This window comes from Channa argus, chromosome 2 (genome assembly GCF_033026475.1).
Source record: "Channa argus isolate prfri chromosome 2, Channa argus male v1.0, whole genome shotgun sequence".
Taxonomy (NCBI): Eukaryota; Metazoa; Chordata; class Actinopteri; order Anabantiformes; family Channidae; genus Channa; species Channa argus.
This window is the reverse complement of record NC_090198.1, coordinates 27,244,466-27,269,639: the sequence shown is the minus strand read 5'-3', so window position 1 is coordinate 27,269,639 and position 25,174 is coordinate 27,244,466. Positions and strand designations below refer to the sequence as shown.

The 25,174-nt window shown below is 42.3% G+C and overlaps 1 protein-coding gene across 4 annotated transcripts in view; it reads left to right on the top strand.

The window, feature by feature from the left end:
- The window catches only part of kif26ba (kinesin family member 26Ba), an 83,209-nt gene extending 58,035 nt beyond the window's left edge, over window positions 1–25,174 (top strand). The window contains exons 8-28 of one of the 4 annotated variants that reach the window (XM_067488771.1): window positions 2,564–2,709; window positions 2,934–3,050; window positions 4,075–4,261; window positions 4,860–5,070; window positions 7,822–7,993; window positions 8,669–9,001; window positions 9,109–9,285; window positions 9,949–10,072; window positions 10,298–10,544; window positions 10,642–10,743; window positions 10,896–11,017; window positions 11,841–12,020; window positions 12,205–12,506; window positions 12,675–13,350; window positions 13,449–14,383; window positions 14,725–14,957; window positions 15,253–15,402; window positions 15,500–15,714; window positions 18,742–19,007; window positions 20,202–20,352; window positions 21,420–25,174. In XM_067488771.1, coding sequence (XP_067344872.1) covers window positions 2,564–2,709; window positions 2,934–3,050; window positions 4,075–4,261; window positions 4,860–5,070; window positions 7,822–7,993; window positions 8,669–9,001; window positions 9,109–9,285; window positions 9,949–10,072; window positions 10,298–10,544; window positions 10,642–10,743; window positions 10,896–11,017; window positions 11,841–12,020; window positions 12,205–12,506; window positions 12,675–13,350; window positions 13,449–14,383; window positions 14,725–14,957; window positions 15,253–15,402; window positions 15,500–15,714; window positions 18,742–19,007; window positions 20,202–20,352; window positions 21,420–21,568 — 5,195 coding nt within the window. In that variant the 3' untranslated portion in view covers window positions 21,569–25,174. Of the gene's footprint in view, window positions 1–2,563; window positions 2,710–2,933; window positions 3,051–4,074; window positions 4,262–4,859; window positions 5,071–7,821; window positions 7,994–8,668; window positions 9,002–9,108; window positions 9,286–9,948; window positions 10,073–10,297; window positions 10,545–10,626; window positions 10,744–10,895; window positions 11,018–11,840; window positions 12,021–12,204; window positions 12,507–12,674; window positions 13,351–13,448; window positions 14,384–14,724; window positions 14,958–15,252; window positions 15,403–15,499; window positions 15,715–17,209; window positions 17,747–18,741; window positions 19,008–20,201; window positions 20,353–21,419 lie in introns of those variants that run through there. The other 3 variants (XM_067488762.1, XM_067488781.1, XM_067488791.1) reach the window with 3 other exon arrangements.

The following is a 25,174-nucleotide window of genomic DNA, read 5'->3' as shown; positions in this document are numbered from 1 at the left end:
ATGGCACAAATGTTATTTTCTAGACTTTTTTTTTTTTAATTTAATCGGATGGAATGGTTCAAATTCAGGTAGTGCAAACATGTCATTCCGAAGCACTTTTGATGCTCGAAATGTGTATTCACAGTTTTACAGCTGCTGCTTTTCTGAAGAGCGTGTATGAAAGAGCGCGTCCATAATACTACAGCCTGCTGCTCTCGTTAACGAAATAGAAGTGAGCTTTAATGTTGGTAATAATCTTTCAGCAGAATAACCGCGATTGCATACAAACATGACAAGCACAGAAATAAGGGCCATATTCAAAAATAAGAACCAAGCTCAATTCTCCTTTGAATCTGTTTTTCTTTTAGGTCCTCACACAATTAAAAAACACATATACATATATTCACAGTGGCGCTCAGAGGCTCTAACCCAAAATGGGCTACACATCAGCAACAATGTCTAGATCCGTGTTTTTTCCGTCTTACCGCGTTCCCTCGACACGCCTACTGTGTCAAGATTCACGATGATGATTCATATAATTATGACTTGAACCAATATGCCACTGTGTGATTGCGTTATAACCATATAACTGAGTCTCCTCGCTTTGATCCTGCAATCGCTTTCACACGACTGAAAAATCAATCAAAGAGAGTTTGCTCTTTCAATCAAGTTTAGAGATATTTTAATGTAATGGTTCGGCCCTGACCTCGCAGGTTTTAGCTTAAATGGCTCCTGTTGTAGAAGAAGATGAGATCATTTTGTAATATATCTCACCTAAGGCCATGGATCTTAATGAGACTGTTTTATAATGACCTTTTTTTTTCTAATTAAAATGTGGAAAGTAACACAATGAGCATCTATCTTTGGCTCTGTGGCCCTTGGCTCTTAGACACATACGGGGGAAGTCTATTCACGTGCACACACACATGCACACTTTCACAAAGAGTAACAAGATTTTCGTTGTATGGGAACAAGAAATGGGAACGAATGGATCTCCTGACTCCAAATCATTTGTTTCCAATGATTTGATTACAGTCCTTGGGTTGGTTTATTATTACGGTTATGATAAGTCGGCGTGTGTCTGCATAGCTCATGTCTTTGAAACTCCTGATTCTCACCTTGTTCGATTTCTCTCCGACGGGTCGGCCACTCTTCTGCGTAACGCCAGTTCCCAGAAATATACATCAGAGACACAGACGTGAACATTCATGCATCAAGCAAACGTTTATTTGCCTGTAGCATAGCATCAATATGTGCGTTGTGTCAGTCAGTGGAGCAGTTAGGTGGTAGTCAGAACATTGCAGAGCCTCAAAGAATCTTGCATAGATGTGTAACTTCTCTTCCATACACAGGCCTGGAAGGCAAAAAGAAGAAGGAGTTGTTTGAGCATGTTGTTGTCAGAAACTGAAGCTACAGTACATCTCACTTGTTAAGTATAGAGACAGATCAACTAGTAAATGAGTGCTGGTTTAAACACATTTATTTAGGATGTTTTCCTTTGTGTGAAGTCACCTAAAAATAAGAATGTGCTTTAGCTTAGAATGAACCTGTATATCTACGGTGCATATGTCGCAGGTTGCCTTTCATGGATGCCCCAATTTTGCATCGCCACATTAGTTCATCACTGGCTTTAGAGAGCGGATTTTAGATTTTTACGCTTAACTAGTAGCTTGAATTTAGTGGAGCTATAGCACAGCTTGCATGTGGAATTCGGAGGAATTCAAAATCAAATCTTAAATTGAACCTCGTCACTTATAAAATAACATATGACAAATTGAACCTGACGGACATTGTAGATTTCCTCATCTTTGAAAGGGAGGTCTGTGGGATATTCCATTGGAATCTGCAGCTTCACGGCTAAGTGCATCTAAGTTTACACACTGCACCTGTAATCCTTTAACATTTTCTTTAAAGCATTTTTAATGATGTTTAGATGTCCACTGTGCTTCAGAGAAGGCTAAAAGTTTCATTTTAATACAATATAAATGCTATTATAACAGCATAAAGGTTCTGACACTAAATACAGTCCTTTTTCTTGCGCGTGTTCACTATTTCGCTTCCAGTTTTTACAATATTTCTGTGACAAATCATGAAACGCGTCTTTGTTGTGACAGTCTAGGTGTCTGGATGCTCCAGGAAACATTGAGGGAGAACAATGTAAAATTACAGTGCAGCTGACAACCTCCCCTCCATCTCTACCTCACAACAAATCACACACATTTCTCTATCCTGCATCACAGGAGTCAGGCTTTTGATGTCCTCTGTTTCTGTGTAAAGTGTTTGTGTCGACGTGATTGTTAGGCGTGACATATGGCTTTGTGCTGGGGTGTGTTTGATCTCCAACTCCTGACAGCCTGAGCAGGTGTGTGTGTTTGTGTATGTGTGTAGGAGGGTAATCATCGCCTTGTGACTCAGGCGGACAAATCTGGATGCACCAAACACACACATGTTCATGCACACACACACACACACACACACCTTTTTATACAAAGCACTTTTGTGTTTCCTGCAGTCTTTTTTGATGATGCTCTTCTTGATACGTCTCTTTTTTTTGTTCACTCTTCCTCTATTTTGTCTTATCTAGGTAAATCGTACACTATGATTGGCCGTGATGACTCCCTTCAGACTCTGGGTATAATCCCTTGTGCCATCTCTTGGCTGTTTAAGCTCATCAACGAGAGGAAGGAGAAAACAGGGGCACGCTTCTCTGTTCGCGTGTCTGCAGTCGAGGTCAATTCTACAGATTAGACCATTTTGAAATGTTCCCTGTAGAGTTAAATAGATGTCATTACTGATATAGACATTTCATAAAGGGTACTTCTGACAGTATGACAGTACAAGTAGTGCTGATGGTAGCTATTGTGTTAGCAGTGTTGTACGTGACATCACTGCCTCTGACTATATATTTGGAAAAAACTTCTGATGAATATTCTGTGTATTGTGTGTGTGTGTAGGTGTGGGGAAAAGAGGAGAACCTTAAGGACTTGCTGTCAGATGTGGCTACAGGCAGCTTGCAGGATGGACAGTCACCTGGAGTCTATCTATGCGAGGACCCCATCTGTGGCATGCAGGTACACATGCACTGAAGCATTCACACTTTCAAACACATTGCAACTTGACCATCGTACGTGTAACGTACAGTAATGAGAAGATTGAATCCTGAGAGTGTGTGTACGAACAGCTTCACGGTCTCGTATCATTACGCTTTACCTTTGTTTCTCTCAGCCCCAGGCACGTCTTTGTTGTCTTGGCTACCGTGGGATGTACTTGCTTGCACTCACCTTGGTGCAATGCACATAGTACAAGAGTTTTGTATTCGGTTTGTGTTTTCTATAAAAAAAAAAATGCATGATGCATTTTTAATTCATTCATCTCTTGGCACTGCTTCCAACTGGCTATATCAGAACAAATAAAAAATAAAACAAGGTGGAGAGAATTGAAGAACTGAAGAAAAATGTAAGAATGATTAATCACAGATTGCCACTCACTTAGATAAGAAAAGGTTTAGTCAACAAAAGGCAGCTTACATTACATTCAATCTAATCACCACCATTTCTTTTATGGTAGTGTCTACTTAGAAGCCAATAGTGCATGAATGTAAAGAGCCAAAAACAACGGAGTGACAGATGATCTGCTACTGTGAGTGTGTGTGTGTGTGTGCATGCACAGCTATATGTTTATAGGATTAGAGGGTCTGATACAAGCACATCTGTGTAATCCTTAACTAATCTGACATAATCTCATCGGTAATGATATCCTGCAGAACCACACAAACACACACACACACACACACTCTCTCTTTCTCTTTGATTCCTCTGGTTTGGTATCTCTTTCTCCCATGGCTGCAGGCAAATCAGAAATGCTCTACTAGAATATGCCAATCAGCCCTGTGCATTACTGACTCCTCATAGCAAACACTATTATTAGTGTTTGGACACTTCTTGGCAGGTAAACAGAGTCCCCCTCGCTAAGACCTAGCGGTACCTTTCTTCTGTCTGTCTCTCTTGTCTCTGGCCACTCATTGCTGCCTCTGTCTCACATCAGCTCTATAAACGTGCCATATATTTATCTTCCTTCCTCCTATATATTTCGCAGCTCCAGAACCAGTCGGAATTGCGTGCTCCAACCCCAGAGAAAGCAGCCTGGTTTCTGGATGCAGCCATTGCAGCTCGCCACAGTAGCCAGCGGCCCAACATCACCGAAGAGGAACATAGGAACTCACACATGCTGTTTACATTACACATATACCAGTATCGCATGGAAAAGACAGGCAAAGGAGGGAGTAAGTACTGTATTAGATCCCTATAACAACTATTAAAGCTACTGTACTGCACCTCCACCTGTGCAGATACGACATAGTGACAAACATATTGTTTGCTATTAATAAACTGTTTCACCACACAGCAGACAAAGCAAGTAGTATGTGTAAACATTGGCGGATCTATTTACTATTAAATTATTAATTCGCAGTCATATCACACATTCACCCTTGTCTATAAATTTCCAGGTGATGATGCAGTAGTGTGAGGTTTATTGTTTTTGACACGGAGAGACGGTGACAGATGAGTGACCAAAATATCACTGGTGATAATTACTTTCACTCTGCATAAAAACGCATTTGAGAGGAACAGACAGACACAGGTCTGCACCTATTTGTCTGTTTGTGAGCGTGAGCGTGCAGGCAATATAGGTGACAAACTCAAATTAATGTATTAGCATGCATTTTTTATGTCCTAATCTTTCGAAAACTAAACCTCCCAGTTCGCACACATTATTGTAATCAATCCTGCATATTATGCTAATGTTTATATCGAGGGCTACATTCAATATTTGTACATTCAGTATTAACATTTATGATGCATTTTTCCCCACTTTGCTAGTGTCAGGAGGTCGTAGCCGCCTCCACCTGCTGGACCTGGGCAGCTGCGATGTTAAAGTACTTGGAGGAGGAGGAGGAGGAGGAGGAGGAGCAGGAGGTGGAAAAAGCAAGGACAACTCTACACCTGGCTCAGCCCCTCTGTGCCTCTCGCTATCTGCCCTCGGCAACGTGATCCTGGCCCTGGTCAACGGGAGCAAACACATCCCATACAAGTACGGTGGTGTGAGCAGGTGTATGCGTGTGTGTGTGTGTGTGTGTGTGTGTGTGTGTGTGTGTGTGTGTGTGTAGGAGGAGAAGAGAACTGAAATATGCAAAGTTGCTTTGAGTACAGTCAAAACATTCAAGCAGAAATCAAAGAGGAGAACACAAGCGGCCTGGGAACAGTGAAGGGAAAACAGGATGATTTGGGGCAGGAGGAGTGGAGGAAAAGAAATAGATTACTTATCGTATACGTTTCTTCAGATTTGGGAGAATTAACGTTGTGAACAACAAAAGCTGCTGTTACATATTCATCAAATTCAATTTGCTGCTTAACTGGCCGGCAACAAGAGCTGAGGAGAGAGAGATGTGTAGATGCTGACAGACACTGTGTGCGGAAAATATAAATACATATATTGATCATACAGTACACCGTATGTACAGTCCAGCTAATTGATGAATCAAATTACGGTAAAAATGTCCTCATTTTACCCATCCCTCTATTTAATTCTTCTTTTCTTTCCTCCTCCCTCTCCCACTCTCCTTGAGGCTGTGCAGCTCTGTGCTCCTTACTGGGTTCAGTTAATCACCAGCTTTTGGATTTACATTGCAAAACAACCTGCTACCCAACACTGAGGCTGTGAGCAAAGCTGTGCTGAGTCTGGTTTGGCACTGGTGATTCCGACTGTTGTCAGAATGTGAAGGGGCTGGTTTTTATGGTAGATGCCATGTTGCTGACACAAAGACTGGGTGCAAGTCTATAACATAATGGTCACCACAGACTTACAAATCCCAGAGCAAGGGTCATGCAGCACAACTATGCTAATACAGTTGCCTCAAAGTACAAAGTACTTGAAATCCTTTACTTTTTACAGTTTTTTTTTTTGTTGCACCATTAGTTTTAACAAAGATACGTTTACCAGTTTTGCTCATTAATTTATACTGTAGACAGAGTGGTCGAAAGTATATAGAGTAGATTTTTGCACATTGTATCTACAACGCAACAAAGAGAAAGAATGAGAAGGGCAGAAGATTTTCTCAAGTCACTCTGTGACTTTGCAGGGCAGCAGTCTTGAAGCTGCTCAAGACTGGCTCATAGGAACTGATTAAAAATGACCATGGGTGGTTTGAAGCAGCATGGCGTCATTTTCTCCGCTACCTCTATACGAAGATTTGCGTGAGATAGATGGATAAGCGTTGACATAAGGGACAACACCAACCTCTGAGTTTATCAATTAAATTTTGCACATGGAAAAGTTGGAGCTGATTTTAACACACTCTATGTGGCTTTGATGGTCTTACATTTTTAATCCAATCATTATTTGAATTTCTCTACATAGTGGTTGGTAGCCTTGGTTTTTCATTCAATAGTCTTATAATTATACTGCCCTTTGCATTATGAATTCAGTTTTGAAAAGTACCTGCTACCCGTACGTATCAAACCAATGTAGTGGAAAATTAAATGGAAATACTCCAGTAAAGTAGAAATCCCCCAAAAGTGTAGTTACTACTTAAGTAAATGTACTCATTTTCCTCTGATGTCATTTGCCATTGTATTCCAGCTACAAGAAAAGTTTCCTAAACATTTTATGATCCCAAACAGCCAAGACTTGTATTTCAGCCGCTATATGCTGATTTAAATTTTAAGGCTCTTCACACATTCACACTAAGTTTTTTAAAGATGTCTAAATTTAGACCCCTGGTGGGTTCTCCTGAGTATCCTCTCTTGAAGCTCCCAACTCCCTTCTTTTCAGTGATGTCCATCTTATACAGACACTCCAAGGACACATTATATACTCCAGTTTCAACTTTTAAATGATTAATATTAGCGCCATAAGGAGAGAATTGCTTTAATCATGTACAGTTGTCTTCTCTAGTAAAACTCTGATCATAAATTTAGCCCACGCTGACATGTAATACCCGGCATCCTCGGTATTGTACAAACATGTAAATAAATACTTCATGAGTCATGAATATACCTACATTAATCTCGGGGAAAGATATCAGGAGTTAGAGATGGATCGAGGGGAGAGAGAGTAGGGTTTGTTAAAGCCTGAGGCACTGAAGAAGATTAAAAGAGAAGAGAGGAAGAGCGGAGCACCGATGAGAAAGAGGAGGTCCAGATAGAAGGGTGTACATGTGCGCACGCATGTGAACGTACACATAGTATGTGGTGTACGTGAGACATGCCTGTGGGCTGTGTTTTTAGAAAAGGGGGACAGCAGCATGAGGTAGTGGGCCACGGAGGAGCTGTACTCACTGTCAGCCTGCAGGCCTCTGCACACACTCACACACACGCCTATGAATGATTGCAGTAGCCCACCCAAGAGAAAGTCTTTTCTTAAACACACAGCCTAGTTTTCCTCTCCCATCTGCATGTATAATCTCTCTGGGAGATAGATCATCTCCTAATATTAGACTACACAATATCCAGAGAGCTTCTTTTAGGACTACGAGCTTTAATAAGAAATAGCAACCTTTTGTGTGTTTTAGGAACAAGAATCCATAAACGTAATCATCTTTTAGATGCATTCATACGAGTACGGTATCTTAGTGTTCTTTAATTATAACATTGGCTAATAGCATCCTTTCTGTCTTCTCTATCGACCAAGACGAGCTATTAATAATCCTTTGTCAAATGTCTGACGCATGTGGGCGTCTGTTAGGAAATCGACCAGTTTTGTCACATGTTTGAGCGACGGAGCCTTTACTGTGCAGGTGATTTAAATCCTCACATCTCGCTGTGTGTGCGTGTGTGTTACCAGGGACAGCAAGCTGACCATGTTGCTAAGGGAGTCGCTAGGCAACATGAACTGCCGGACCACCATGATTGCTCACATCTCTGCCTCACCCAGAGATTTCTCAGAAACCCTTTCCACTATCCAGATTGCTTCCCGCGTCCTTCGCATGAAAAAGAAGAAAACTAAAGTCACCGTGGTGAGTTTAAAAAAAACAACCTCTTTGCTTATTTAAAACTGGGACATAATTTCTTGTAATCTCATAAATAAAACTAAAACTTTAGCGTCAATAAACTTTTATAGGAAGTTCAAGATCCATACTGCTATTGCCACTGGTAAGTTGCTGCTCATAATCTCGCCTTTGCACTGCATCTTTTATTTGGAATATTCTGGCTTTTTTATCACCAAGTACAAGTTGAAATTCATTCAAGTGTTTTTAAATTTGTGCTGTTTGCGTTAAAACTATCATGTGTTGTAACACCTTGTTTCCATCAAAGCTGCATTTTTTGCACTTGTTTCCTTATTTCAAATTGTTCAACAAAGTTGGAAGGGGTCAAGTGAGGACTTCAGAGCTCTAAAAATAAAGCTCCAAGTATGGAAAACTGAGACCAAACGATATCTCAAGGTGCTACAATATACACTGTAGGACTGTAGTTAAATTGAATTACTTTAAATTAAATTATCTTACATCTGCTAACTTGGCTAAGGTGCACGTTGGTCCAGGATCTGCACATCAGCAATGTGATTCTCTCTTTTCTTTCCTCACATTGTCCAGAGTGAGCTGTCGATTTAAGGCTGGAAGACAAAAGCATACATTTTCTTTCTCACCACCTGTCTCTGCCTCCACTTTCCCTCTCATCCGATCTCTCCCCAGAATTACACCTCCAGCTCCTCGGGAGGGGAGAGCTCCTGCGAGGAGGGTCGCATGCGTCGTCCGACCCACCTGCGTCCTTTCCACCATCGCGCTGATGCAGACTCTGACCTTCCGCTGCTGCGCCTATCCAGCGACCCTGACGAATATTCCAGCAGCGAGCAGTCTTGTGACACAGTGATCTACGTGGGCCCGAATGGGGCTGCGGTGTCAGATAGAGAGCTGACAGACAACGAGGGACCACCTGAATTTGTACCAATTATTCCTGCATTGCTACGAGGAAAAACGTCAGAGCAGCATCAAACGCCAAGTCCGGCCGCTGGAGCCCAGAACAAGGTCATTTACATATACAGTTATGCAGAGTAGACCGCAGCAGTAATCAGAACAGTTCCAGGTGTAAAGAAACATGAGATGACTTACTTTTCTGATTTCTGCTCCACCAGGTGCAGTCTCAGCCAGAGGACCAGCCCAGTGGCCCCTCTCAGCCCCTGCCCCAGACATCTCAGTCACTGCTAGGGCAGCCTTTGGCCCCCGTCCCAGAGGAAGGAGCCGAGTGCCTGAAATGCAACACGTTTGCTGAGCTGCAAGAGAGACTCGACTGCATCGATGGAAGCGAGGAGGTGATGAGATTTTAATGTGATCTGTACTATAAGGCAAACTGAAGCTCTGACACTGTTTGAAAAGTACAACACATCTATTCAAATGGAAAAAAAGCTAAGGTGTGTTTTAGCTTTCCATCACAGCGCGTCTTTGTAGCGGCGGATTTCTGTTCCTTTAAAGAAGTACACGATGGGCACCAGGCACTTTTAGAGTTGCGACGCATAAGCTTTAGCGTGGGAAAGATTCAACGCTGGTCGTGATCGACAGGGGTCCGAACGCACAGTGCGCTGCCGCTTGCTGCGTGTGGAGCTGTGTAGCAGCAGACTGCTCAGGCTGTTGATGACCCCTGTTCAATCCCCGGGGTTGGCTGATAGGCAGTCGTGGCTGATCGGTGTATGCATTTAGTTGTGTTACACCATTAAGACATTTGTGTATCTAGTACCCTCATGTAGTCAAAACATTTGCTTAGGACAACGTTTTTTTTATGTTGTTATCAGCTCAGGTTTTCTTTTGTTAGTTCTCATCTACTACGACCAGTGTTCAAATGGATAACAACACACGCGTATTTTTAAATAAAAAGGACGAGACTAGAGACCAATTTCTATGTCGACAATCAAATCCGACTGTCTCGGATATTGTCATACGACGAACACTATCACACATTTCTCTCTCTGTATTTTCAGGTGGCAAAGTTCCCCTTTGAAGAGGTTCCAGTGAGCAAACAAGGTGCCAAACAACCATGTCCGTCTTTAAGTGCTGCGGCTTCATCTCCTGCTGCTGTCCTGTCAGATACAGAAGCCAAAACAGGTAAAAGTGGTAATTTATTAAATAAATAGGTCCCAGATCATTTGGTCCACTTCCTGAAGCATATAACAGTGCATTCATCTTTTTATCCATCTATGTATTTGTCTGCCAGTCAACAGCTAATGTAATTATATGCTAAAAAAAAGTTTTTGTCCAATTTCACTACTTCATGCAATTGATTTTTGGGGCTCAGTTGAGAAAAAACAATCTTCTGTCCAACACGCCCAGGCTCCGCATGCGGTGTAGGAGGTGCTGTGCAGTTTTCAGCAGCAGCACCCAGGAGGAGGACCAATGACCAGCAGCTGCAGGAGATCAAGGAGGTGGTTGAGGAGGCAGAGCTGGCTCAGACAATGATCCACAGCTTGGCTCAGAGTTCTGGTTCCCCTATAGTTACTAGTAACAGGAGTGTTACAGGAAGCAGCTGCATCACTTCTAACCCCTTGCACAGAGCCAAGAGCTCCCATCTGCATGACAGGTGAGGACAGGTGGTACCGCAAGTCCAAAAGAAAGACAAAAGCTGCAGCACTTTGGAACGTATTTGGTTTTAATTGATACAGAGTTTCTCTGAACAGCCATGAGAGTCTAAATGTGGGGAGTAACACTGAGGGGAAGGGACGCCCCCTAGGATCGCCACGTCTCGGCATCGCCAGCCTGACCAAAACCTCGGATTATAGGTAAAGTACACCTACAAACGTATAGTGTAGCGACAGTACTAGTAATTGACTAAGGTCATTCAGTTGAAATATAACCACAAATCCCATCTAATTCTTTTTGATGTTAAGCCATGAGAAGTGATTGAGTCTATCGTGTTTGTATTCCTCCTCAGGCCTCCGTCTTCTCCATCCCAGCGCTGTAAAGTATACACTCAGAAAGGAGTGATGCCGGCAACACCGCCCCTGTCCTCACACACTCTGGCTCAGGATGGCCAGGACGCTTTGACCTCAGACAGTATGCATCTTTTTACATATTAATGGCTAAGGATTTAAGCTCACTGATATTTTAAATGATTCAAAATGTTTCAACCATTTCTACTTCTACCCAACTCATTTGCTTGCATATGTAACCGATCAATTACAAGGTTTTTCCATTGTATAATAAACAGTGTTTAAAGGAGCAACACACTATAAAATATTGCCTGGTTATCCTTCGGAGTGTAGGATTTTTCTTCTAAAGTAAAAACAGAGAGACAGGTCTTTAAACTATTCAGCAGCACTTCAGGGTTCACTAATAAAAACACATCTACTGTATATAGATTTGTTCCCCATATTTAATGTTGTACCTATTTGGATAGGGCCCAAAATAAACCACTAGACTACCAGAGTGTGAGTGATAAACATTTATAGCCTGCTATTTGTCTTACTTTGGCACCATGCAGGAGCTGTAAAAAGGGAATCACATCCTCGCAGATTTTTTCAAAAATATATCCTGTATGTTCTAAAATCCTTTCCTCGCTGTTTTATATGCTGTCATTATGTTGCTGTTGCAAACCATACTGTAATAAGCTAAAGTGTCTCTGTATTCTGCTGTTAATTCCTCCTGCAGGTAACGTTTAAGGCATCTTTGCAAAGCACTTTGTAAAAAAGTCTACAAATCTCTACTGTTTAATGCATATAAAATATATTTCCATACTGAGTCATTTGTTTATTTACATAATAACCAGTGATTTGAAATTGCCACCGTAGCGTGATGCCAATTTCCTAAAGTGCCAGTGGGTGCAAGTGTTCTGCACTTAGAAAACCACATTAATACTTGTGTGTTTCTGAATTCTCAGACAGTTTGGCTGCAGACAGTGGCCGTTCATCCACAGAGTCTCCGCTGTCCAGGTCCTCTCCCGTGGGTATGAGCCCACAAGTCAGGGAACCAACTCCATCTCTGTCTGCCAGCCTTGGCTCAGCTGAGACACTGTGTGATGACGATGTCCCACCGATACCCATGGACATGCACAAGGATGGTGAGTTGCAGGAAAACGCAGCTATTTTTACACAACGACAGGCGAGTGAGATTCGAAATAAGCAGTGACTCACAGATAAATCCTTATGATGACAGAAATGTACTAATATGTACATAAGCATCATCAAAAACAAGCGAAGATAATGTGGTGCAGAAACTCTCTCTTCTCTTTCTTACACTTACAGCTGCAGGAATGGCAGTATCTGTAGGAGCAGTTGAACAACTCGAACTGGCAGAGGATGTGTACGCTGCATTTTCTGGAGGTGATGAGAATGTCGATGTTGCTGCTTTAATGGAGACTCAGGGCCTGACCTGTCGTCCTACGAGCATCATCAGCTTCAACAGTGACTGTGGTTCTGTTGCGGCTCTTGCTTCAGGCTCTCAACCCATCAGTGGCACAGCTGAGGAAGCAGCGTTGGAGGATTATCGCGTGCCTGCGGGTCTGAAGACGACCTCAGGGGTTACAGAGATTGTTGCCATGGCAGAGGTTAGTGTGGCTGACTTGCTCTGAATTTATATTACCTTAAATAAGTATGTGGGTCTGTGCCCCACAAAACAAATGTGATGTAAACCAGAGCAGCAAAATATTAAATCATCAATCACTGCCTTTTGGAATGCAAGATGTCATATTGCCATTGTGCACTCCTTGTTGCAGGTGGCAATGTCCAAATTGCGGACAGACGGTGAAGCTTTAGCCACAATGATGTCCAACCGTGGTTCACCCAACTCCTCCTGGATGAGTGATCTGAGCGTGGGCAGTGAAGCCGATCAGTCTCTCCACAGCTTCAGTCAGTCCCAGAGCCAGGAGGGAGAAGCCTTGGCTGAACCTGAACCCAACCAGAACTTTGGAGTTGAGGGGCTGGGTGGAAGCTCAAGAAGGGGGAGTCTGGAAGGAGAGGCTGTGCTGTCAGAAAATGGGAGCGATAAGGGAACAGCGACCAAAGACAGGCTCAGGAAACTGCCACCCTCCATGGCTAAAACAAACATTCAAATTCTGTCAGGGCCTGGAAGTATCTCTCCTTTCAAGAGCACCAACAGTGTGCACCCATGCATGGCTGTCAAACCTATGATCATACAGGAATCAAGCATTCTCTCCTCACCTACCAAGACCACCTTAATCAAAGACACAGGTAAATTTAATGTTTCACTTTTAGCTTCCATTTCCAGTGAGATGAGCTTTGAGGACCCATGGTTAAAGCGCAACATGGATGAGGGGAGGTCCAGGGAGCTTATGTGTGAAGTGAAGCCAGAGAGGAAGGAAGCTGAGCATTTCAAGAACCGCCCAGTAGAAAGAGCTGGAGCTGGAAGTGGAGACAGATTCTGCAGAGATGGTAAGGAGGGCTGAAATGTTGTTTAAACCATGAAAAGATTTACCTGCATCTAAAATGAAGTCTGTGTTCTTTATCCTTTGCTATTTTGCTTTTACTAGGTGGGGATCATGGCAGCTCTAGTTCAGGTGGTGAAGTTGTGTCTTCTCCAGAATTTTTTAAGAGAGTGGTAGATGGTTGTGAGATGGTCACTGTTGTGGCCCAGGGAGAGTGCCTCACTAGTATCTACAACCCAGATATCCATCGGACTGCTAGCCTTCCCCGCGGCTGGCATCGCCTGAACCGCCACGATGGCCTAGATAATGGAACCGAGTACGGTAATCTTGGTGTCACCACTTCCACTCCTTGCAGTCCTCGTGCTACACTTGATCGTCGGGGATCAACTGCAAAACAAGTATTTTTCTCCCACAAGAAGGGGGGAATACCACCTCTGCCACCAGTTCGAAAGTCCAGCCTAGACCAGCGCAACAGGGCGGGCAGCCCTCTCCACCAAACCAGCCCCGGAGTCTCGTTAGTGGGCAACTCTGCAGATGATGCAGGCATATCTGGATGTGGTCCCGCAGGTATGGCCAGACAACAAGCCTCCAGCATAGAAAGCAGCAGACTTTTCAGTGCCAAACTGGAACAACTTGCAAACAGAACAAACTCTCTGGGTCGGGTCCCCAGCTCCCACACTGGTTCCCACCGCTATGAATACTTCTCCCTCGAGAGGGGTGAGAGCCTCAGAGGGGGAGGAGGAGTGAAGGGGGACAGCACCATGCCGCGTACTGGACACAGCCTTACCCGTACTGGGTCAGTGTCTTCCCCTTCTGGAAGCACCACCAGTTTTAACATCAGTTCGGGTCCAAGCAGTGCTTCACAGTCTCCATCCAAAACCAGCAGTCAGTCAAAGATCTCAGCTGTCAACAAGTTGCTGATGACCAATAGTCCCAAGGCCAGGAGCCTCTCTGCCTCTAGCACCAAAACCCTGAGCTTCTCTACCAAGTCTTTGACCCAAGCTGCCAGTCGCAGCTCCAGCCTTCCACCAAATGGAAAGGTAAGAACCTCTTCTTGAAATGCATAAAACTTTATTCATGTAGGGCCAATTTAAACAACAATGATCTCAAGGAACTTTACAAAGTAAGGTCAAAACATAACAAGACAAAAGTAGAGCCCAACTAATCCCTCTTGAACAAGCACCCAGCAACAGCATGGAGGCACAATTTCTTTTAACAAAAGAAATTTCCAGCAGACCCACCAAAAATAATCTCGTCAGAGCTGTAAAGAACCAATGTGTGACCTGCCTGGTGCATTTTTGCATTTTCAGTAAAACACAAAAAGAAACACAGAACATATCAGTTCAGTACAAGAAATAAGTCATTTTTTCTGTTTTCTCAGCCCCACAGCTCAACCCAGGTCCCTCTGCAACAGCAGGGACCATCTCCTGGATCTTGGTCTACCCAATCTCTGAGCCGCAGCCGAGGAGGGAGCCTGGCTGCCAAGCTTCCTCTTCGGGCTGTCAACGGTCGAATCTCAGAGCTCCTCCAGGGAAGTGCAGGCTCCCGTTCCAGGAGCCATTCCCAGGGGGGAGGCCCGGATCCTGTGGAGGAAAGAGGAGCTGCAGGAGCAAGGTTAGTCAGTTTGACTTATTTTCATTTAGCATTTTAAGAACATGCCAAACAAAGTAAATTACACCGTGCAAAATTCAAAGCACACTTTTTACGCTGTTCATTATGTGATGTGCAATTAGCGGCGTCTATCTCGACTGTAGATAAGTAGGTACAATTCATGTTTTATGTAAGGTAATTATGAAAGGTGCAAGCTGCAAAACTGCATTCTGTTCTCTTCTGTCAGCTATTATCAAAAGAGACATTACAAAATAAAATAAAAATACAATTTAAAAACATAAATAATTTCTGTTCCCAGTGGATGGGGAGCTGAAGCAGGAGGTGGTGGGGCAGGTGGGCTGGGAGAGGAGAGGGCAGCAGCTGTCCAAACACTTCCGTCTCCCTACAGCAAGATCACGGCTCCCAGAAAACCACACCGCTGCAGCAGTGGCCATGCCAGTGACAACAGGCATGAAACAATAAGTTTACTTCAGAAAATATCGGTTCTGTTTATTGTACCTTAGTGCTCAGTACCTGTAACCATGTTTTCATTTTGCGTCTAACAGCAGCGTACTGAGTGGCGAGCTGCCCCCGGCCATGGGGAAGACGGCCTTGTTTTACCACAGCGGAGGCAGCAGCGGCTACGAGAGCATGCTGAGAGACAGCAGCGAGAACACAGGAAGTACTTCCTCCGCCCAGGACTCCCTCAGTGAGCACAGCTCAGCCACCACCTCCTCCAGACGAAGCTCAAAGAGCAGCAAGAAGAGCAGGAGCAGCACAGGTAACAAGTGTTCTTATTTCACTTCATGTCAGTTGACTTAACCAGCAGAGCCACAGCAGCCCTTAATTTCAATATAACCAAGCGATAACGATCTAAATAATGAATTATGAAGTAATTAAATGGTGACAAATTCAACACAAAGCAATGTAAAATCAAATGGGACTAACGATCCGCTGTAATGAATAAATTATTAAATGAAACAGTGAACACAAAAGGAATAACTGAGAATGTTTATTGGTTGATCAACCTATAATCAGTTTTGGCTAAATTTTTGACATCCACACTATTCATTATGAGTTAAAATGGTTTAATTATTTGCGGTCAAAAGACTACAAAAGAAAAGAAGCTGAGAAAATAAGCAAGGAAGAGAGAGAGAGAGAGAGAGAGAGAGAGAGAGAGACCTCCATGAGGAAAGTCCCTTGGGCGAAAAAGCACGACGAGAAATCAGTGAACAAGTGAGAGAAAGGTGAAGAAAGCTGTGGTTGCAGGGGGGACTGAGGTAGGGAAGGTGACCCTGACCACCCATCTGTGAAATGGTAAAGAGAACCTATTGGTGTGTGCTGTAATGAATATATATTCACCAGAGCGCCACACAGGGAGCCAGCTAATGCCCCCACCAAATTACACTCTATTGGTTAAGCCCGAGTGTGTGTAAGTGCATCCAATCAGATTAGACTGTAGTCTCTGATTATTGATTTAAATTGGAATAACTTGATTCATGTGTGGAAAGTGCAAGTTTATCTCCTGCCATGCAGCATGAAGACTAGATTTTCCTTTTACCTACAACTCGCTGTCAAGCTGCCACAAGGAGACACATATATGGACAGGATCGCTCTGTGTTCGGGGTGAAAGCACAGTCCTGATTCCAGGCAGACAGAATGCAACGTGAACAGTAAGAGGAAGAAAGGGCACGTGTGTGTCACATACTAAAGCTATGTGGGACAATGTTTGCGCCACCAAAATGTTAATCACGTCTCCAGCTGAGACAGCTCCAGCCTGCTTGATTTCCATTAGATTGTACTCACTAGGTGTCTGTTCTTCCTTCACGATTCTCCCCATCTTCCTCTCACACTAATGTGGCCCCTTTTTCATCTAGAACTCATGCAACCCCTGCGCCTTCTTCTCCCTGCAGAGCCTCAGTCTTTCTCTGTCCCTTTATATGCTACATAATGAAATACAAATGTCTCTGCTTGACCTTTCTTTACTGCACTGAGACCAAAAGAGAGTTGCAACCTCATAAGTCACCATTTTTCTTTCTCTCTCTCTCTCTCACACACACACACACACACACACTTTATCCAGTGAATCTGATAACTGACATTCCTTTTGAGGTGGCTGGTTATTTCTATGCAAAGCGGGTGTGTGCACCAATGAGAATAAGTGTGTGTGTTCATTTTAGCCTTGTGGGCAGATTAGAGAATGACCTGCTGCTCCTATCTGAGAGATTCATGAACAAAGACCCTCATTCTCTTTCTTCTTTTCCTTCTCTCTATAGTTTTGTCCTTTCCTTTCTACATATCTCCAGTGATTCATCTTTTTACGCCTGCCTCTGACCATGATGTCTTTCCCCTGCCTCCAATATTCCTGTTTCCCCTTGTAAGATATTCTGATGCACAGTACCACACAATGGTTTCCCGTGGCCTGAGCTACTCGAACAGCTACATTAACACATGGTTCCACTCTCCTATCTGTCAGATCAGTGCTATATAAAGCTGGATGCTAACAGGCATTAACATAACTTAGCATAACATCAAGAGTAGAGGTCTTCATAATGTCATGGAAGCCAAGGGTCAGAATGGCCACTGTGCAGCTACACACAGCAAAATGTGATACAATGTGTGCAGAGTCTTTTGCTCAAGTAAGTAAGCGAATCAAATTTAAACTTTTGTACTTTAATTTTACATAAAGTACTAAAGTAAAATTACTTTAAGAAAACATTCTATTTTAAAGAATACTAACGATGGTAGTTCTTACAAAACATGTACAGTAATAATAAAAACAAGTGGCTGATTTTAACCACTTTATGTGTTGTTAAGTAGTTAACCCATAATAATTTCTCAGCATTTATTATTTCTTCATATTTTTAAAAATATTTATGTTATTTATAATAATATTTGTATTTATTAAAATCACTAGGTGGTATTAATGTTGTAGCTATAAATGTGTTTATATATTATATAATATTATATAAAAATATTATATATATATTATATAATATTATATATATATACAAATGACATATAAAAATGTTAGTTTGTAGTTTTATGAGTGGTCTGATTACAGCTGTATCTTTATTGAGGGGATGCATCCTTCAAAGGATGTGGTCTACGTGGTCTGATGGTTTATGTCACCAGCTGGTCTTGGTTCGATGGGGGCAGCTGATCATCGGAGCTAGCAGCTAGCTAGCTGACATCACTAATGCAGTGTAACTGGTATGACAACTTAACAATTTAGCCCCTTGGTTAGCATAGCGGCTAGCTAATTAGCCGTCTACCAACATTATGTAAAGGAACATGATCAAAGGTTCATGGGAAACGTTGGGCCCTGGAGGATCCAGCCTTTTGTAGATGTCATTGTCAGGTGGTTTCCAGGGGAATGTAAGACACATTTGTGGAATTTGAAAGAGCCTGGTCACATCGGTGTCACACAGTTGGTGTTCAATTACTTCTCAGTTGATCTAGTACTAGATATTTAGAAGTAGATGAATAATACCTAAAGGAACTTTGTAAAAGGTGCACATAATCATGACAATATGGGTATTGTATTGCTATAGTCGGATGCTCGGTAGTAGAGCATTGGGTTGGGATGCATTAGGCAGTGGGTTCGAATCCCACCCCACCAGCTGTGGCCTGGATACAAATGGGAGGGTTGCAGCTGCATGGGCATCTAGCTTAAGATCTCATGTCACACTAACATGCAGAACGTGTTTTGCTGTTGCGACCCCTCAAGGGACAAGCCGAAAGCCGTCGATCTATTTAAACGTAATGTGTGTATATGCTTTTTATCATCATTTATTTTTTCTTTCAGGCCTCCAGCGTCGTCGTCTCATCCCAGCACTGACCTTGGACTCTTCCTCCTCTTCACCATCTCATCGCGCCTCCAAACAGGCCATCACTTCCTCATCTCCCTCCTCCTCCAGCCCAGGTGCCTGCTGGGTAGATGGTCCACTTGGACCCCCTGCGCCCTCAAACCTTCGGGGAGCGACTGCAACGACAGAAACCTTTGAGATCAAGGTGTATGAGATAGACAACGTCGAGCGACTACAGAAGAGGCGAGACAAAGGAGGGAGCAAGGTGAGAAGGAGAAAGGAGGACGATACGCGATGTTATTGTGCACTGTGTAACAACCTGTGTCCGTGCTAAGTAAACTTGAGGACAAATATATAAAGACAGCTTTCATTTAACAAGACGTTATTTTCATAGATGAAAGAGGGTCACACCTCTGCAGCCACATCGTGTGAGAACCACATCCATGGCAGATACAGCACACAGACACATACAGGCAGAACTAAAATTAGACCATTTCCCAGGTGAAAATATCTCATTCACATTGGACTGGAATGTCAGAGAAGGCTTTCAAACAGGTGTGAGAGGAAGGAAAAGAAAGGAACAGTGTGAAAGAGAGCACCAGAGAGACGAAACATTAAAACCGGCAAAGGAGACAGTGTGAGAGAAGAATTTACAGTATGGTGGTAGCACAAGGGAAAATGAGGAATGGATGTCAGGAGAAAATTAAAGAAGATGGAGAGCAAAACAGCAGAAACAGAGGCCCGGGGGCACATTGCACTTCACGTCAATGAAATGGATTTGATGAATAATAGTTGTGGGACGCATTAAAAAGTAATAAGTGGTACGTTGGGCAGCGCCGCATGAGGAGGATGTCAGGAGGAAGCTGGAGAAGAAAAGACGCACAGGAGGATAAGGGATCCGTGCTACTGCATGAGTCAGTGAAGAAAGAGACTTGGGAAAAACCGACAACTTTTAAAAATCCAACAGTAAGGGTTTTCACAAAAAGAATGAATAAACATTAGCACCACAGTCTATAATTAACATTTTTAGTAAATCTACATTCTGTTTCTGTCTTACTTAGTATTATTTTATATATTCCTGAGGTTTTGCCAAGTACAGAACAGTGGTGCTGCAAATTAATGCACGGTGCAGGTTTCTGAATATATGTATTTAGAGGAAGCAGCATTGTGAGCTTTGTGAGCAAGGGAGGGGGAGAAAAGCATGAAATATAGATTTTCTTTGCAGCGTCCTTAAGAAAGCCACTTAACCCCCAACGGTTCCGGTGAAGCTGCTCGGTGTCCGACAGCACTCGAGTGCGGTCACACCGACGGTCAATGAGACAGGAACATATGCAACGGTGTGAATGTTAAGCAGGCTGCACTTGAAACGGAGCCACATGTGCTTCACAGCACACTCCCGTGGATATATAAAGGTGAACAAAATCCATATCTGTCCGTCCTTTCTCTCCCTGTGTGTCAGGAGGTGGTGTATGTCAGTGCCAAGCTTCGTCTGCTGGAGCACCGCCAGCAGCGGATCACTGAAGTCAGAGCCAAGTACCAGTGCCTGAAGAAAGAACTGGAACAAACCAAACAGTACCTGATGCTGGAGCCACACAAATGGACCACTGAGTGTAAGTGTAGCACTGACACATCAGGGAGTGAGGGAGTAAGGAAACATAATGCCATGCTGTTCTGCCTGTGTTGACATGTTAATGCCAGTTGAACCAGTGTTCATCCCGGAGTAGGCTGTCATCATTCTATATTTTGTGCTGTCAACAATCTTATGAAAAGACCAAAACTAAGTCCATCTGAGTATTTAACCTTGTTTGTGACAACTAGTTAAAGCACGAGTTTAAAGGTTCCTCCCCGACAGCTTCAACAGAATACAAACAAAGCGAACATTACTGAAGTACAAAACACATTTTTGGAAACTACTTTATGGAAACACGCTAGTTGCTTTGGTGAATGTTTACTGCTGAGGGACAGTTACAGAATGTGTTTCATCAACATAAAGCCAGTAGCAGTCCTAGATTCTGTAGGGACCCCAGGTGATGAATGCAAGCAAGCCCCCTCAGATGGTTGCTGGGGCAGCTGTGGTGCACTGTATAGCGGTGATGTGTCGTTTGGGAGCGAGCCGGCACTAACAGCCGATTCTTTGCGAGCAACAAAAGAGCCAACTGAATCTTCAGACGCTCCTGCTCAGTGCTGCTTAAAATCCACGCAGACAGGGGCAGGACTTTATTTTGATGGGCACACCATGCAGCCAATCACAAGTGAGGACAGACTAGGATCATACCATTAATTGAACGAAGGAAGGGGGGCAGACATGTCACAATGTTAAGACTTTGACCTTTGATTTATTTGCTGTGGTTCCGGTGTTCAGTTGTTCAATTAAAGTTTTTTTTTTTTTTTTCTTTTTGTTCTTTTCAGCGAAAGTTGCTCCATTGATTAAACACTGGTCTCCGCCATATTTGTTTTGGCAGAAGAACACACGATCATTTCCGTTCTCATGGGATTTGCATAATTGCAATGGATTGATGAAATTTTACTGTCCAGCAACTAGAAGCAAAACAGTTTAGTACTTGTATTAGTACGAGTACTCAGTATTAAGTATTTGTATTAATGTATCACTTTACTGTTGCACATACACCGTGTTTTAGTAAGTCGTGGCTTTTCTTCTCTGTCTTTGTAAAACCAGTTGAGCTACAACAGGCCTATGAAGTGGACTCACTGGAGTATTTGGAAGCTCTGGAGACCGTGACGGACAAACTGGAGACCAGAGTCAACTTCTGCAAAGCCCATCTCATGATGATCACCTGCTTTGACGTGTCCTCAAGATATCGGTAGACAGAAGGAAAAGGGGGAAAGCTGGAGGACAGACAGGTAGACACACAGCTGGACTGTTATTAGATTATTCAAACACATTTAGAAATGACGTTATTAATGCATAAATGTCATTGGAGGACTGGATTAGTAGAAGAAGAATCAAAGTTGGGTGGACTGTCCATTGTATCCATAATGTCAGTCCTCAGATGTAAGTAGAGACACGGACAGATGGATGGACAGGGCAAGCTTGTAGATTTTGTGAAACAACCTCAGAAACAGTGAACAGCATGAAATGAACGTGCTACATTGGGTCAGATAAACATGGCCGCTCAAAGAGACATGAAATGAAACCAAGGGACCACGTTTTTCCGAGGAATGGGGACCTTTCAGACGGAGTTTACCATTCAGTTATCATGGACAGAGAAGCAGGAGAGAAGAGGAACAAAAAAGGCAATTTTAAAATAAGGATGATAAAGACGATGAATAATTTCTCATTTTCCGCCATTTTGAAAGCACACTTTTTCAGAGTATACACAGATGAGGGCCTGTAAATCCAGAGCGCAACTACACAAGGGCCTGGTACAGTATCGTTGTGCAGCTGATAAAAGAGTCCGACCAGGAGAAAGACAACAGGACGAAACGATTTAGATAAGTGCCTTGCAAACATTTCAACAATACCAATTCAATTTCTTCTCTCTGAATTTGTGTACATGCAGTAAGTATGGTGCTATCATAGGAAAAAAGAAAACAAAAAACAGACAAACAAAATAAGTGTCTTTGGGAAAACCTAGAATTTATAGCCATTACAAAATGTGATGTTTTACTGTGGGTCAGTGTTTCACTCTATTGCGAACAAATGTAGTGTATATTATACAATATGTTTGAGCTGCAGTTGACACCTTGGTGTGATAAAAAACCAGATTACCAGATTCTGGATCCCTGTCTATAAAGAACACCTTCAGGACATGACGACAAGGTCCTCTTTATAACAGCAAAACTGTTGCAAGGACTAAAAACGGAATTTGAAAAAGTTAGTCCATGCAGTAGTTTTTCCTGGACACAGAGTTGTGTGTGTTTAAGCAAAGAAGAAAAAACAAAAAAAAACTTTAATGCTACTGTCCTTTCGCGTGGTGTTGTTTCTACCTTGACTGTACTCACAAACGAGCTGCATCCGTAGTTTGACCTTGTACAGGGCCACATGTACAGTACGTTCCCCCTGATACAGATGGGATGGATTTTTCATGTTGCCAAAGCAATGAAATGTCCAGGTCCCATGGCAGTGGGAATGAAAATGTTTTTCTCTGATCCGGCAGTTAAGTGCATCCATCGATTGACTGACTCTCGTTTGTATCTGTGTTGTTCTGCACTATTCTAACAGAAAGTGAATGATTCATCAATGTGTGTGTTTTATAATAAATCTTTTGTTTTTTTTTTAAATTGAGTACAATGGGACCATGTGGAGACTATGCATGGTAGTGGACATAGTTACATATAAAGAGATGGAGAAAGACAGATGTATGGATGTATTTAAAGCTTATATTACTGAAAAAACATGGTGAAATTAATATGCTCACAAATGACCATTTTAATGATTCCAATTGTGAGTCCAGGCAGTTTAAAGGACGAACATAAAATAGAGAGGTATCAAAGAGGACTGAAGAAAGACAAGGATGATGACCAAATTAAAGGCATAGATCTCTGCTTGGTTCCATGTTTTTGGACAAATAGCAACTTTTAAGATTTGTTAATATTATCATCTATGGTGCTTGAGATGTTTATGATCTAAATGTTTGTACAAATTTAAATATATGAAAGAGCCCAGTTCCCTCTGAAATACAGAACAATCCCCCTTTGAATGCTTCTTCTACATCGCTGCCATCAAGTCTGCTGTTCTAAACATCGTGACCCTCCCCTCTGAAGGCCTTGTGACCTGGGAGCAGAGAGCATTCTGGGACATCATGTCCGCTGTCTGAGAGGTAAAAGGAGGAATCGATGTCCCAGGAATGGAAAAGTCAAAAGCATCATAGTTGTAAATTCATCTCTCTGTTGGCACACCATACTTTAAAGGACATGATTTCAATTTCTAAAGTATATAAATGCTTTAACTCTAGAAGAAAAATGCCCAATTTAATAAATTCTTACAAGTAAAGACACGCATACCATTAGATACTGTACATGTTTCAATAGGCATTTCCACAGAAAAAAGACTTTAAGGTTTGGCCCATATCGGATTCATTGAAATGTCTTGATTGCCAGGATTAATAAGAGAAACAAGTACAAGCAAAGAAAACTTAGTGTTGTTTTAAGACACACCTGAAAAAAATGGGAACTTGTCCTTTAAGGCTATGATCTCCTCATGACTGTGCAAAGAGGTAGCAGCGAATAATTTCATGTGGTGGACACCTGTGAGCTGTGAGATAATCTAGTGGGAAATTAAAAATGCTTTTGACAGACTGGATCCATGAAGTGTTTTCACCAGAGGTGGGCTAAGTGGCCCTGCGATATCTTTGATCGTATCCTCCTTCAACCTCCCAGGTCTTCATGCAACTCATGAATGAAGTTTTTTTTATTTATTTGAGCTCAGGAGAGCCGCTTTATTAATGTTCTTATTTATTTACACCTTATAATCATAAAAAAATACTATGCATTTATTAAAAAGAAAAATAACTGTATATACTTAGCTGAGCCCATGTCATACATGAAGATATATACTGTACACATATCATATAGACGCTCATCTTCATTTTATATATATATATATATATATATATTTTGTTGTTTATTTCATTTGCTCCTATTGTTTCACATTTGATTAAGTTTGGGTTTCCTAAAACGCTCACATCAAGGGCAATTATAGAATTCCAGCACGACAGGAACTTTAAAATATTGGTGAATCCATGTGAAAAAACATTTTAGAATAAAGTCAGTGTAATTAAATCGCCAGTGCATTCGGCAGTATTAACTACAGACTTGAGTAATTATAGATGTTTTGGGAAGCCCAACCTCTGGATGAGCTAAAATGCCTGTACTCGTCTGCGGAGATGCTGCGTGTTAGGTTTCTTCCTAAATATGTCACTGCCAAATGTACTGTGGTAACACTTTATAATCCTAGCAATAATTATGAACAACATCCGACATTTTGGTGGCCCCATATTGTTTACAGCTAAAATTAAAAAGTCCCAACAAACATTTTAGAATTGAGGGGTTTTTCGTCAGGGACAACCATTTTGTGAGGTGCTGAAAATCAAAGGACACATCATTTGCCATCTGTTATGTCAGGTTTCGGACAAATACAGTATTTAAAAAAAAAAGAAAAAAAAGCGCAGACTAATAAATAAACTGATGTATGTTCTGTAACATGCTTTGAAGGAGCTTTCGAGAATTATAATGTGTTACCTGGAAATCAGACACATGGCATCTTTTTAAAGAGTATTGTGTGTTAAGGTCTGGGTCCGATCACATCTGCTCAGTTTTTGGAGAATTTCTACGGAACTTATGAATTCTTATTGTATACGTCGGGTGTATAGGCACAGACTTTAAGCACACTGTCCTCTGCAGATTTTGTTTCTGAAAAATGTGGTTAGACACAAAATGGAGGGATGTAAATAAAGGAATGTCTTGAAAGTG